The 14305-nt window shown below is 54.5% G+C and overlaps 1 protein-coding gene across 4 annotated transcripts in view; it reads left to right on the top strand.

Moving 5' to 3' along the window:
* Positions 1–14305, top strand: part of GPSM1 (G protein signaling modulator 1) — a 50517-nt gene that overhangs the window by 33928 nt on the left and 2284 nt on the right. For 3 of the 4 annotated variants that reach the window (XR_008202625.1, XM_052667495.1, XM_052667493.1), the window contains 2 exons: positions 12383–12554; positions 14050–14258. Coding sequence is in view for 3 of the 4 variants with exons in the window: in XM_052667495.1 (XP_052523455.1) it covers positions 12383–12554; positions 14050–14258 (381 nt within the window). In the remaining variant the exon portion in view is untranslated. The remainder of the gene's footprint in view (positions 1–12382; positions 12555–14049; positions 14259–14305) is intronic. The other variant, XM_052667494.1, reaches the window with a different exon arrangement.

Here is a 14305-nt window from a genome sequence, read left to right as displayed (position 1 = left end):
GATATCATCATTCCTTCCCCCTTTCCAAGCTCTGGGGGAGGGGTAGTGGCGTGGCTGTTGGATGGGAAGCAGAGCCTACGTGCTCAGTGTGCAGAGCGTGCTTTAGTAAGTCGGTGATTGGGATGAGATGATGGCAAATCCTTGCCTAGGAGCTTCTCTCTGGAAGGAAATCAGATGAAGCGTGCTTGCAAAAGGGCAGGAGCTGGCCATGATGTTGGTGATTTACGGGTTATGGGTGTGTGGTACGTTCCTTGGTTGGTGCTGAGCATCTCTGACTCAGGCTGTGCTTGGTTCCCCAAAGCTGATGGGCATCTGAGTCCTGGAAAGCTCTTACTGTGTCTTTTTTTTGATGTCTTTAGCCCAAACAACTGAGTTGTTTGTTGGGCTGCTGTGTTCTGGTTGAGTTGATGCTCATGCTGTGACACTGGCAAACATGATGCACTGGGGAGGTTTCCTGCAGCTGTGTTGGTTTTGTTCTCAGTTTTGAAGATGGGAATTGCACCCACAAACCATGGCACATTTCTAAGACCTGGGAGGAGGCTCAGAGATGTTCAGACTCAGCAAGAAGCCCCAAATCCTCAGCTTGCTGCTGCTGGGGTGTGTTGTAACACGCAACTTCCTGATAGCATGGGTGCTCCTGCTTTAGTGGTGCATTACAGCCTCGGTGTATGCAGTTCTGTGATCACTCACTTGAATCCAGGCAGAATCAATCCAAGCCAGGAGACACCTGTTTTTCCTTGGTGCTTAAGAAAAGAACACAATGCAATATTTTTTTTGTTAGGTAAGAAAGGGTCTGAGCTTCAGAGCTTGGGATGAAGCCTGCCTGTAGAGAGGGGATATTTGAACGTGGTTCCTTGCTCCCATACTTCAGGCTGCAGGTAGAACACGTCCTGATCTGCGCAGCCATGCACATCCTCTTCTGGCCACAGGCAGTCCTGGTTTTCTGTTCCGTTGTCTGACCGCTGCAGACAGAATTTCTACAACAACTGTTTCTTTTAGACTTCTCTGAGCTGCTGTTTCATTCCCAGTGGTGTCGGTGGAAATGGCCTAATAGGAAAAGCATTTCCTGCTGCTCACCGGTGCAAACATGATCGTTGGGAAGGAAAACAGAGCTCATCAGCCAGAAAGGAGACAGCAGCACGGGGGCATCTGAGGGAATACAAAGGCAGAAAAAAAAAACCAGCCAGCTTCTGCCAGAAATAGCCTTGTATTTTTAACTCGGACACTCAGCCAGAAAACAAACAAAAGCTGTGCTCCAGCAAGAGTAAGGCAAAGAGTGTTCCTGAAGTGTGTGTGAGCACACAGGGCTCAGTGTGTGGGAAGGGCCCCTGGGATGCTGCCAGCCACCAGTAAGTTGTCACTGTACATACAGGAGTTTGGTGAATGGTGAGGAGGCATGGAAAGGCTCACCGAGGTGCCCAGGCTTTGTAGTGCCTTGACTCTACCTGCTCACTCTGGATTTGTGGGAGAGTTCATTTTAAGTTCAGCTCCTAAGCATTCCTGGACCTGGTGGGTAAACAGCAGAGAGAGTGAACTTGAGACAGGCAGAGCAGCAGGGAAACAGAGCATCTCCCTCCTCACAGACACTAAACATACCCATTTTGTCCCAGGAGAGAATAGATGATGCACTCAGCCATGCACTTGGCTTGAGGAGAAGGGCAACTGTCTGTCTTATGTTTTGGAGAATGCCCGTCTTGGTAGCTAACAGATTGTAGCCTGTGTCCCATAATAAGTGTGATGTGTTAGATGGGGCTTGTTCTCAGAGGTAGCTGTACCGAAGGAAGGTGGAGCTGTGCATAACCTTTTTCCTAAAAGCTTTTGAAATACCTTTGGACATCCAGGAGCTCTGCATGGGGACGAGGGAGGGAAGAATGCTGCATCCATGCCTGTGCACAGCCCTAGAGACCAGACTGCAGGGCTGAGCCTGCTGCTGGAGGGCTTCATCTCACTTTGGGTGTTTGGGTTTTGGACTCACCAGCACCGTGTCTGTGCTATGTGCCCAGCCCTACAAAGGCTTTGATGTGCAGAGCCCCACTGGGACACAGCTTGTGCCTCAGACCCTGCCCTGCCACGCACACAGTGCCCTACACGAAGGGCTCTGCTGCCCGGGCAGTGGCTGTGCAGTGTGCTCTGGGTTACTTCAGGTGAATCCTGTCTGGTTTCTGTGCTCCCAGCTGGCAGTGATGCCAGCCTGGCTTTGTAGTGAAGCCCAGACCTCCAAACCTTTCAAGTCAACATCTTGCATTTGGCTTTTGTCCCATTGCTCTGTTGGATGGGAGTGTGGGTGGGCTTTGTTGAAAAGCTCTGTTTCCATCTGTGCCTTTTTAAATGAAATGTAGCAAACCCCACCCAAGAGCAAAGAGAGGCCGGAGCCCAGCTCAGACCCTTTCTCTTGCTCTCCCTCCCACAGAGCTGGCTTTGGTCAGGCTGTTCAGACTGCAGCCCCCTTCTATTCCTCATCTTGCGAATGCTCAAAGCAAAAAATCTTTAGTCCATCAGTTAACAGCAAGTACTTCATTAGCAGTGTGCCCCAATGGCTGATCTGGGTGAGCGTATGGGATGTCACCATACCTGCACTCAGAAGACACGAGCTCAGAACAAACCTCCCAGGCCCTGAACAGATCTCTCTATGTCTGTTCACAGTCTCCTCCCCACCTGGGGAGAGGCACTGCTGCTCCCCTGCCAACCCCAGGAGCTTACAGAGGCGTGATGGTGGCTGTAAAGTTGTTTGAGCTTTGGATGGCAGAGCTGTGGTGTTGTTATTAGCATCAGTGATGATGATGCTAATTACTGAACTGCTGGGAAACTCCCCATGGGAGGAGGCAGGGAAAAGTGGAAGGGGAGGTGAGGCACTGGGGATGGAGAGGAGCCTGGCCCTGCTGGCAGCACTGCCGGGCTCTGGGAGCGGGGCTCAGTCTGTTGGCAAAGCTGTGGCGATGCTGGGATGGGTGGGAGAAGCCATGGCTCAGGCTCTGCGTAAGGTAGGATGTGGGTGGAGGCCCCTCTGTGGGCTCACAGCTTTCTGTTGGGGGTGGGAGGGTCTTGGGCACAGAGGGGCTTCATCACTACTGGGACACAACGCAAGGGTCCTGCTTGCCTGTCTGCACTGGGGCTGGTGTGGGATCTGATGGGACGCCCAGAGCTGTGGGTCACTGCAGGCTGTGGTGTGGGAGCAGCTGTGGGGTGAGCCACACATGGTCGTGTTTTCCCCCTGTTGTAGCAGCAGTCCGTGTATCAGGGCTCGGTCCTTGTGCCTATAGCTGGGTGGCCAGGCCTGAGATTTTCTGTTGGGTTTTGCTGTGTTTAAAACAACATCAAAGCAGGGGGTTTTGCACCATGTGAAGCTTGTAGACATCAGAGGCTTGGTCATAACGTAACCCTTTCCTCCTTGGGGGAGAAGGTCCTAATGCACAGGCTCCTAGAGGACTGGCAGCAACCGCATTTTGCAGAGGGTTGCCCCGTGGAGGGGACTTCTGATGCTTCAGAAGCATCAGGTGAGCACAGGGTGGTGTGGTTGTGTCCTTCACTCCCCTGTCTGAGAAAGCAACATCTCTGAGAAGGCAGGAGAGGGCCGGGGGAACAAAGATGCTCTGTGTTCTCGAAAAAATCTGCCTGGGGATTTGTCCTACTGCTGGGCATGGCTTCTGAGGGCAGCACTGAGCTGAAGGCACTGGGATCTGTGGGACTGCGTGAGCCTGGCTTCAGGGGCTGCACAGTGCTTACTGGGCTGCTGGGAAAAAGCACAGAGGAAAGGACCACCCCTCACCCACTACCCTCCTTGGGGGGGTCAGTTGTTCTGAAATGATGCTGCTCATCTGGACCCCAATCTCCCCAGTGGAGAGCATCAGCCCCAGGAGCCCTTCCTGGCTCCTAAACCACCCCAGCCCTTGTGGGGGCCATTTGTAGCTCATGATAGAGGAGCTGTGCGCAATGAGGACTTGCAGAGATGGGCTGATGTATTTAGACACAGAACACACGCACAGCGTGCTGTATCTCCAAACATTCCCTGGGACAAATGTTTTTATAAGACCTGCTTTGTGCTTACAGTGGGAAGCGACCATAAAAGAAGGGAGAATGTTGTAGTTGACACCCCTGCAGGCAGGGTGCCAGAGTTCTTCCATGTTGTTGTGTCTCTCTCTCTCTCTGATGTCCTGGTGGGTTGATCCTCTGTGTGGCCCATGAGAGCTCAGTCCCTATGCTGTCTGTTCAGAGCTTGATGTGGATGCCCTATGCTTGGCTGCTGTGTGGCTCTCTGCATCTTCCCTCTCTTTTAAGATGATGTAATGATCTGATTGATGTGTGAACTACCTCCATGCCAACGCACGCCCTCCTTTATCTCCCAGCCTTTTGTTTAGCTGCGTGGTATAATTATGCCATTATGGCTGGTCAGACTTTCTGGTGTGAACATGCTCCAAGAAAGCTGGAGCTGGAGGGGTGGGTGGCTGCTGTGATGGGTAAGGCTGTTCCTGTGGCACTCCAAGACTGCTGTGCTGGAGTCAGTCCTGCTGGAGCCCACCAAGCTGTGTCTCCATCAGGCTGTTCCTTCCTCTTTGCATAGTGAGATGTCCAGCAGCACTTGGTGTGGGTGCAGACCTGGGAGGTGTGTCTGCAGGCCTGGTGGACATTGAGAGAATTACAGGATGCAGGCTGCTCTGAGAAGCAGCAGTAATCTGGTTGCATCATCTTAAAACATGCATCCAACCCTTCTGACCACACGTCTGTCTGAGACTCTTTGTTAAGCACTGGGGCCCTTCTTTCTGGCTCCTTTCGTGGGATGGTTGCACACATGAGCCCAAAGTGCCTTCCTACATCAAGGGCTGCAGCAGGGACAGCAGAGCTGGAACCGTGTGTGTTTTCCAATGCAGAGTCCTGAGGTGCTGCTCCTCGCTGGGACTTTATGCAGGGAAATGAGTGGCGAGGTAGAGAATCACTGCAGAGGAACTGCATGGGGCGGAGGGGGGAGGCAGCAGTGTTTTCTGGCATGCGCTGCCTCTGCTGCACTCGTTGCCTCAGTGGTAAATTATCAGCTTCTTCCTTAAATATTAACAGCTGCCAGGTAATGAATTCCCCCTCTCTGTTTTATAATGGCACTAAAATTGGGAATTGCCTTGCTTTTCTCTGTAATTATCCAATGAGACCACGTGAGCACGAGGGAGGCTGGGTAGGACTGGCAACTCTGCAGCCCTTTGCTGTGCCTGGGGAATGCAGCGGGGCTGGGCTGCTCCTTGGGGCAGGCAGTGCTGTGGGGGGCATGGCTGTAATGTTCTTCCTTACCTTGCTCTGTTTCCCGTGCAGAAGGGCAGGTCTGGGAGGTGGGTTTGTGGATTTGGAGCAAGCCTGTGCTTGTGAGCAGAGAGGAGAGTACACCCAAGTGCAGGAGGGCTGTGCAAGCCCTCAGCTGTGCAGAGGTCACACTGTGGACCCCAGGCCTGGATGCTTCTCAGTGTCTTGGCACAAGTGCTGGGGACTGCATGAAGGCATATCTGAGCCCTTGTATCCCAGCTGTAGCTGGAGGCCTTGGAGCTGAAAACGCTGGAAAAGAGACTCCAACCAGAGGAATGTAACCTGAAATTATTGTTCAAGGTCCCACCGCAGCCGTTTACTGGAGGTGAGGACAGGAGCTCTGCAGCCTGGCCATGCTGGAGCTGGCTGACCCAGCTCCTGAAACACATTTCTTTTTCCCCTGGCTCACCCTAACCAGGTTGTCAGTTACTGGCACTTTGAAGCTGTAATTGAGGTCTGCTTTCCTCCTCGTGCAGCCTTTTCTCCCAGCAAACTGTCAGCCCTCGGGTGGTACAGGGCAGGGAGAGGGATGATGAGCTGAGCATTTCCTAGAAACTGTCACTTTAAACAGAACAATACTGACAAAGAGGAACGAATTGCAGCCAGACACAGAGCCATAAAACTTGGAATGTTTGACTTCTCTCTGAATCTGGAACTCCTCTCTCATTCCTGGGGGCTGTGCTGTGCCAGGGGCACTCGGTGCGTCTGCGGTTTCACCTCCTTGCGTGCAATCAACTGCACGTGCCAAAAGAGCTTAAAACGTCAGAGTCTGGGTTCTGTTTGGGTGTAAATCAATGTAACCCTGAGATCACTGGGCAGTGACAGTGGATGACACAGAGACACCTCCAGTCAGGGGGGATTTGGTTTGCTTGTCATGCACCAATATTGTTGGTTGAGGCAGGTGGGAGCGCAAGAAGCAGTGAGGCTGTGGATGTGCTTTGCAGACTGCAAAGAGGAGAGCAGGGAGGTCTGGATGCTGCTCCCTGGGGCTCTGTGCCCCCACACAGAGCTGAAAATGGCTGCTATGGGGTTTTGCCTGTGTGTGCCCCAATGTGAGCTGCCAGCTGGGCAGCCTCAGGAGCCCCAGTCTGGGGTTAATGTGGCAGTCACGAGGCTCCGCTCACCTTCATCCACGTTTCCCATTAGCAGTGCTATTTTCAAACCTCCCCGAGGCAATTAACACCAATTAATCTAAAAAAGACCAAACAATGTATGTTTTTTTTCTTTTTCCAGCACACCTGGCTTCATCCCATTCCACGTGCAGCCCCAGAAGGCTGCAGTTTGCTCCTGGCAGGGAGTGAGCCTGGAGCAGGGCTCCACGTGCAATTGGAGGGGGGGACCCTAAGGGTCCCCATGACCCTCACCTGCCCACCCCAGCTCATGGTATCTGTGCATCTGCACTGGGGTGGGGGAGCAGGTCTCTGCAGTGCTCCCTGTGGATTTGCTTATTGGGGTGTGCTGCAAAGCCACGGAGCCACCCCAGGACTCACCCTGCCTGCAGTGGGGCTGGGATTTCATGTTCCGTGGGCTCCATGCATGGTGAGAGCCCTTGATGTTGGAGGAGGCCTTCAGGCATTGCTGGATATGTGTAAATAATAATTAGGAGTCAGGCGTTTGCTGCGGCGAGGGGCGTTTGTAGGAGGTGAGGTGTGCACTGTGGGTGTGAGCACTGTTTGTTAACCTTACTTCTGCCTTCCTGAGTCGGGAACGTGGGTTATATCATTTAAAGCAATGGAGTGTGTGTTGCTGCAATGAGCTCTGCTTGGCTTTGCTGCTTGGCTGTGTGGGGAAAGCTCTGCTGATCACACACTGAGAATTCACTGCTCTATGGCATCAGCCCATGGCCCTGATGGCTTGGGGCAAGGAGCTTGGACTGCTCCTGGTGGTTAATTGATCCCCTGGAGTTGGCCATCCCCCTACCCAGCCTGAAGGGGCTGATCTGGAGTGACTGTGCTTCTGATTTGTGTCCTTGGGTTGTGGTTAAAAACGTGAGGGCTGAATCTGGGCCTCAGTGGTAACGGGAACCCAACCTGGTGCTGTAAGAGTGGTCAAAACCTACAGGGAAAACTCACTGCCTTAACTGCAGAGCGTTGTTGTAGGACTGTCTGCATGCATCAGGGCTGTGTCCAGCAAAGGGAGGAAATGTAACCCTGGGATTAATGAGGGCATGGCACAAAGTGGCTGAGCATGCTGGCATGGTGAGCAGCAGAGGTGTTGGGGACACTTGGGGGACACTGCCATGGGCACTGTGCTCCAAGGGAGGGCAGAGATGGGGCTGTGCTGAGCTGCTGCTCTCAAGGTGTGGGTTTGTACCATGTACAGCAGCAGGGCACGCTCCCAGCAGGTCAGCAGTTGAGGCATTAGGGAAGGAGGGAGTGTGGGTGAGCTATTTTGATTTTGTTTGAAACAATAAAGCCCGAGCTATTTGCAATCCTAACAACAGAACCAGCTTTTAGCACCGGCGTTTATAGGGATGAGTGGGCGAGTTGTTTAAAGGGAGAAAAAAAAATCTTTGAAAACAGTCCAAGGAAGGGTGATAATTTCATACTGGAAGGGAAAAGTGTTTGCAGTGTGTGTGTATGGGGTTGCTGGGACCACAGAGGCCAGGGCATGCAGGGGGCTGCAGAGGAGGGGGTCAGGTGGTGACTCTGCAGGTCAGGGATGCTCTGCTTGCTCTCCTTCACTGCATCCTGTGCCCAGGTGCAAAAAGTGCTCTTTGCTGTTCTGAGGGCTCAGCTGCTGGGTCAGCCCCATCTTCTGCATGTCACCCTCTGTGCCTGCTCCATGTGCTCTGATGGGGCTGTCTCCAACTTTGGCTCTTCAGATACAGGGCAGGGGCTCAGCTGTGGCTCACAACCCCACTTCTCTCTGCCCTAATGCATCCCCTCAGCTCAGCACTGTGGTGCAGAGGCAACAACCATGGTGCAGATGTGCAGCTCACAAGAGGTGTGGCAGTGCCTGTGCTGGTGTGCAGCAGTGTCCTGCACGGAGTATGGCAGTGGCCCATTTCTCATCCCTGCCCCCTTCTTTCTTTGCTGCAGCATTTCTTACAATTTAAATCATGAACAGAGTGGTAGCTTAGTAGTGAGCTCTGCAGGCAGCAGCTTCATTTTAGACAGATTCCCAATCTTCTCTCTTCCACAGCCCATGGCACCAGACCCACACACTAATTGGTTTTTGCCTGCTCTGTCCTGAAGCCCAGACTGTGCAGGGTGATGGAAAACCTGTTTTTGTTCAAGGTAATGACATTCCCCACTTCTGCAAAAAAAGAGGTGGGCAGGAGGGTCAGAGGGCAGCGTGGATGGAGAGCTGAGGGGGCACTGCAGTGTTTTGTTGCTGCTTCTCTTCCTGGTGACCCATCCCACAGTCCAAACCCATGTTTGTTTGCATTTCACAAATGTAAAACCTGCCCCCGGGCTGTTGCACGGTGTTCCCATCCCTTCTGCGCTTAGAATCTCATTACGATCACAACGTTCCCTCTGTTAACCAGGGCTGCGTTTAAATTCAGATTCAATTCGTGGCTGTGTATCTTCTGCAGCAGGGCCGGAAAAAATCACATCCCTGACAGCACGTGGAGCAGGAGGGCTCTCGGGAGCCGACTCGGGTCCCTGGGTATTTCAGTGCTTTAAATCTGAGCCATCAGATCGTGCCTGCAGGCGCACGGTGCGTCCGCTGCCCGCGGAGCTGAGCGCTTTTGCAGATGTCGTTCGGCAAAATCGATCCCGATCTATTTTTAAGGCGAAGTGTGCGCGGCGGGTGGGAGGCGAGGAGGTGGAGGGAAAGCTAAATATTCACATAGCTCCGCGCTGCGTCGGAGAGCATCGGCGAACAGCGCCGGGATCGTGGCAGCGAGGTGAGGGCGAAGCGAGAGCGGGGATGCGGCTGCGGGGGGAGAACGGCACGGCGGTGGGGCTGGGGCTTCATGCCGGGGCTGGCGGTCCTCTGCTCTGTGTAAATCTGCTTCGGTGCTGAGCGGAGCCGCTGGGGAGCGCACGGCAAACAGAGCCGTCTGCGAGCGGAGCCGGGAGAGCGGCTGCCCAGGTCGGTGAGCGCAGCGCGGCTTTCTGTGGGCTCTGCTTTTTTGTTTCTGGAGCGTGGGGGATGCGTATAGAGAGACAGAAGGGAGGGGGGTTCCTCGGGTCACGGCTTGGATGGAGCTTGTGGATGCTGGAAAAGTGAGGCTGCTTTTAAAGTTGGCTGCTGGATTCATTTTGAACTTTGTGTTGCCAATATCCGTGCTACTCCCTGGGAAGCGGATGCAGCAACCCGCGAAGCAACTGGTGCCGTGTGGATGCCTTGCAGGAGCGGTGCTGGGGGAGCTCTTCGGGGTGGGTGGAGCGCTGCCCTGGGCGCAGGCTGTGCGAGTTTGACAGCTCTGAGCCAACGAGTAGCCAAGGCAGCACTAACTGCTGGGACTGGAGCAGCCCCGCTGCTGTGCTGGGAGCAAGGGCAGAGGGTGCTTCGCCTCTGCATCAAACTGAGGCATCCAACTTGGGTTTCCTCCTCCTCCTACTCCTCCTTTGCCTTCTGGATGCTCATCCCAGCACCCTCTCAGGTGCCCACCCTGCGCAGCTGGAGCAATGAGGTTGGACCTAATGCCAGGCTTTGGGGTGCACAGCGGTGCTGCTGTTGGCTCCTCCATGGGGTGCTGGGGTGATGGAGCAGATGGCAGTGCTGTGTGTATTGCATGAAGTGCTGCTGGTGCTGCTCCTGCTTGGTGATTTTGGGTCAGCTGCCTGAAAAGAGAGTGGGTAAGTGCTTGGGATGCATCTGGTTGGTAGGGGAGAGACAGATAGGAGATGACACACGGGCACAGATGTATCGGGGGGAATATCTGCTGGGTCCAGAGCACAGTTTGTCTGGGAAGTGTCTGCAGTCAGCTCTGGGGATGGGGTGCTGGGATGGGGTGCAGGGTCCTGTCCCTTCTCTGCCACTTGGTGAATCCCTTCATCTCTGCGTTGTCTAATCACTGAAATGGGATGAGGAGGAACTGTTGCTGGACAGGTTGCTGAGGAAGCGTTCTCCAAGGAATGGCTGTGGGAGCAGCACTGAAACCTGTTATGTTATCCCTTGGCCCTGCTGCATGGGGACGTAGAGGAGAAGCCAGTCTGGCAGAGCAGTGGGGTTTGGCCCCTATGGCTGCTTTGTGCCTAGGGGACAGAGCTGGGCTGAGGCTGAGAGGTTCTTTTTAGCACTGGTGAGCACGCAGCTGTGCTTCACTGGGCAGTAATAACCTGCAGGTTGAGGAGCTCAGGGCAGCCCAGTGCTGGTACTGTTGCTCCCTGTGTTCCCAGCACTGCAGCTGTGTTTGATATATCCTGGATCCCACCTAGCAGGCTGAACAGCCTGCTGCTTGCACCAGCACACAGCATCCCTGCCGCCTTCCAGGGAGGGAGGTGTGTTTCAGGTAAGCAAGTGGGGCTGCCGGGCTGTCGTTAGCCAGGCTGCTGGCTGCTCTGCTCTCTCGTAGAGAACAGGAGCAAAGCTGCAGTGCTGTGTACGTGGCTTTTCTGTGGGTAGGGAGCTGAGGCTTTGTACAGGGTGTGGGGTGAGCCATGGGGCTGGGGCCTGTGGCAACACTGTGGTGGTGGTTGTGCTGTTGTAGGACTGGTGCTCGGTGCCGTTCAGGGATGCCCAGGCTCTCAGGAAGCCACAGCTCGGCAGCAGACGGTGCACCCCAGGGCACAGCCCGTCCATCTGCCTGCACAGCTCCTTCCTCAGGGCTGGCAGCAGGCAGGGCTCTGTGCAGTGTCACACTGAGGCATTTTAATTAGAGAGGTGTGGGGCTCTGAGGGGGTGCCAGGCAGAGCATCCTTCCCTCTCTTGGGTGCGTTTGGAGCAAAGGTCCCGATATTGTAAATGGACCCCTGGCGGGATGTGCTGTGGGGAACGTGGTCTCCCTGTGAGCTCTGTCTGTTGCGTCCCCTATGAGGTGGAACTCCTCCTTGGGTTGTGCCACTGCCCCCACTGACTCTGTGCCACCCCAGGGAGCTGTGGTGTGAATGAGCAGGCTTCCTCTTCCACCTTCAAGTTTGGGTCATGTGAGCCAGCATGGCAGGGCTGTGGTAGAAGCTGTTCATCCTTGGCTGAAGCTCGTTCAGGTTGTGGTTTCAGAGGCTGATGGTGCAGAGGGTCCGTCCGTGCTGCTGCTCCATTTGTGGGTCAGCACCTGGGAGGAGGTAAGAGGGGATTCTCCCTCCCCTCTCTGCTCCCATATTGCCAATGTTCCTCTCTGGCCCGCTGCTAATTTTGACGCTGCCCTAAATAGAAGCTGAGTGCATCTCATCTGCTTTGCTTAGCATACAGGAAAATTGTTTTCCTTCGTTTACTGACTCTGGCTCGCAGCTTTAACCCTGTCAACACACAGCTCTCCACAGCACAGGGCTCCCTGGTAGCACTCTGCATGCCTAGGGAACAGCCCTGTGCTGGGATCAGCACTGCACACCCTCACCAAAGGCCATCTGCAGAGCTCTGCTGTGCAGCAGGGAGCACAGGAGCTGGGCTCGCCCTCCTGGTGCAGCACCCTGCCCATCTCCGGCATGGCACAGCAACCAGAGGCTGCTGTGAGTGCTAAATCTTCAGCAACACAACTTAAATATATCACTGTCTGGCGCAAGGTTCTTATTTGGGGCTCTCATGCAAGAACAGTTTTCCTGAACTGTAATTTTGTGGCATTTGCAGCTTGGTGATGGCTGGAGCAAGCAGGGTGCTATGGCACGTCGGAAGGAAGTGGGGGCTGTGATGTGCAGAGGTTACATTTAGCAGCTCAGGAAAGAGAGGTGCTCAGTGTGCCTGAGCCTGGCACATGGCAGCACCGCAGGGGGGCACCCCTTCCACTCCCCACCACTCTGTTCATGGCCCCTTCTCAGAGGCTGGTTTTCTTTGGATCGTCCAGACCAGTGGGTGGTGAGAAAAGAGGAGGAGAGGCTGTTTCTGAGCTAGGAGCACAGAGTTTAAGAGGCAGTGACCCTGGGCAGGTGCAGCGCATGGAGAAGGACGGGCACAGCATGGAGTCCAGCTCTGGGCAGGGCAGGTTGGCAGCATTGCCAAGGTGGTGAGAGGCGGTTGGGGAGTGCTGACTGTTTTATTGTCTTTGCAGAAGATCAACCGGACCCCTTCGGATGAGGAATGCTTCTTTGACCTGCTGAGCAAGTTCCAGAGCAACCGGATGGACGATCAGCGCTGCCCGCTGGAGGAATGCCCGTCGGAGGCTGCGGAGGCAGCAGCCACACCAGTCCCAGCCCTAGAAGAACGGATACGTAAGCATGGAGGTGTTGATAAGTAGCCGTGGCTCCGGGTCGTGCTGCTGCCATGGCATGGCTGGCTGTGTGGTGTTGCTGTGTGATGGACCAGGTGGGCTCTGGCAGGAGGGGAAGATGCTGCTGGGTGTTCTGAGCGTGAGCACAGTGGAAAAAGTTCTGGGTTTTGTACAGCTGTTGGATGCTGCGATGATAGGTGTTGCGTAAGGATGGAGAAGGGCAGCAGGATGGATAAACAAGAGGAAGCTCTGGGCGTGCAGGCAGCGAGCTTTGCTTGTAGGAAGAACATGGATAAATGGAGGAAACCATCTGACAAATAGGATGGGAAAGGCAGGCCAGGGCCGTGTTTGTGCTTTGGGTTTGTGTCTTTTCTATGACAGTGTGGTGAGGTGCTTTGATTAAAGCTAACAGGGTGTGCAGGTCCCTCTGTTGCTCACAGGGATGCGGGTCGCTCCCAGGTGAGTGGTTTCTTCTGTGCTAAAAATAAGGTGGAAGCAAACATCACTTTTTCAAGATGTGTTTCTGATGCAGAAGTGCATTTGGCTGGGACAGCTGTGTACCTTATGAGTAAGAAGCTTTATTAAGAGCATTCAAGTAGGCAGACTTTCTGTTCATCCATCACTTGGTCTCTGAGCTTTTTGGACACGTTGCTTGAAGTTTCTTTGTGAGCTGAAGGGCGTCAGTGCTGCAGTTACTGTGCATTCCTACAACTCCAAGAGCTGGGGCCGTTGGAGCAGCAGTGTCAGGATCTTGGGACACCCTGAAGTGCTTTGTGCTCCCGGAGGCGATGCCTCCCAGGCTGGATTTCTTACAGCTCCACTTGCTTGCCCCCATCCTAAGTGCAGTTCCTGTTCTGTGAGTGTTTTGCTGCCCAGCAGCTGCGAGGAGCCAGCAGGACCCATGCACTGTGTGCTGCCCAGGTTGGGGGCATTGCTCTGCTGTGTGGCTTAGCCAGGCCTTGACTCTGCACATTACCTGCCTGCAGTTACACCCTTGGGACCTCTGCAGTGCCCAGTAAGGAACCACAGCAGTGCACAGGAACTGTACAGTCACTTGCAACTGCTGGTGTCTGCACCAGGGTGGAAATCAAAGTGGCAGCAGCATCCTGCCAAAATCTGTGCCTTACCCTACATGCTAGGCAATGCAGCAGATGCAGACTGCAGGTTTTTGGGAGGTGGCTGCCATGTACCTGCAGGTAGGGCTGTGCCCCAACACTGGCATCCAGAAAGGGTGTGAGTGGTTGCACGACTGGGCCGTGGGCTTTGATCCCTGCTTTGATGGTAGGTTTTTGCTTGCTTGCCTTGTTGGCAGTGGGATTGTTCCTGCTTACCATGCAGGGTGGAAGGGAATGGCGCTGGACACAGAAGCTGGTGTCCTACTCAGCTCAGCCCTGGGAGGCTTCTTAAACAGGGGCTGAAGTCTGTTGGTTGAACAGCGTTTTGGTGAGAACTGGTGAGACTGTGGTAAGCAGGAATGTGACCCTGGTGTGCTTCTCTCCCCCTCCCAGCACACTCCTCCCTGATGGCATCCCCGCAGACAGAGGAGTTCTTCGATCTCATTGCCAGCTCGCAGAGCAGACGGCTGGATGACCAGCGTGCCAACGTGGGCAACCTGCCAGGCCTCCGGATAACACACAACAACCTGGGGCACCTGTGCATGGAAGGGGACGCCCAGGAGCCAGGGGATGAGTTCTTCAACATGCTGATGAAGTGTCAGGTACAGCAGGGCTGAGCGGGAAGGAGGGGTGGGCTGCTTTCTTCACC

Source organism: Tympanuchus pallidicinctus, unplaced genomic scaffold, assembly GCF_026119805.1.
Source record: "Tympanuchus pallidicinctus isolate F22 unplaced genomic scaffold, pur_lepc_1.0 scaffold8, whole genome shotgun sequence".
In the NCBI taxonomy this organism is placed as follows: domain Eukaryota; kingdom Metazoa; phylum Chordata; class Aves; order Galliformes; family Phasianidae; genus Tympanuchus; species Tympanuchus pallidicinctus.
This window is presented reverse-complemented; position numbering and strand designations above follow the sequence as displayed.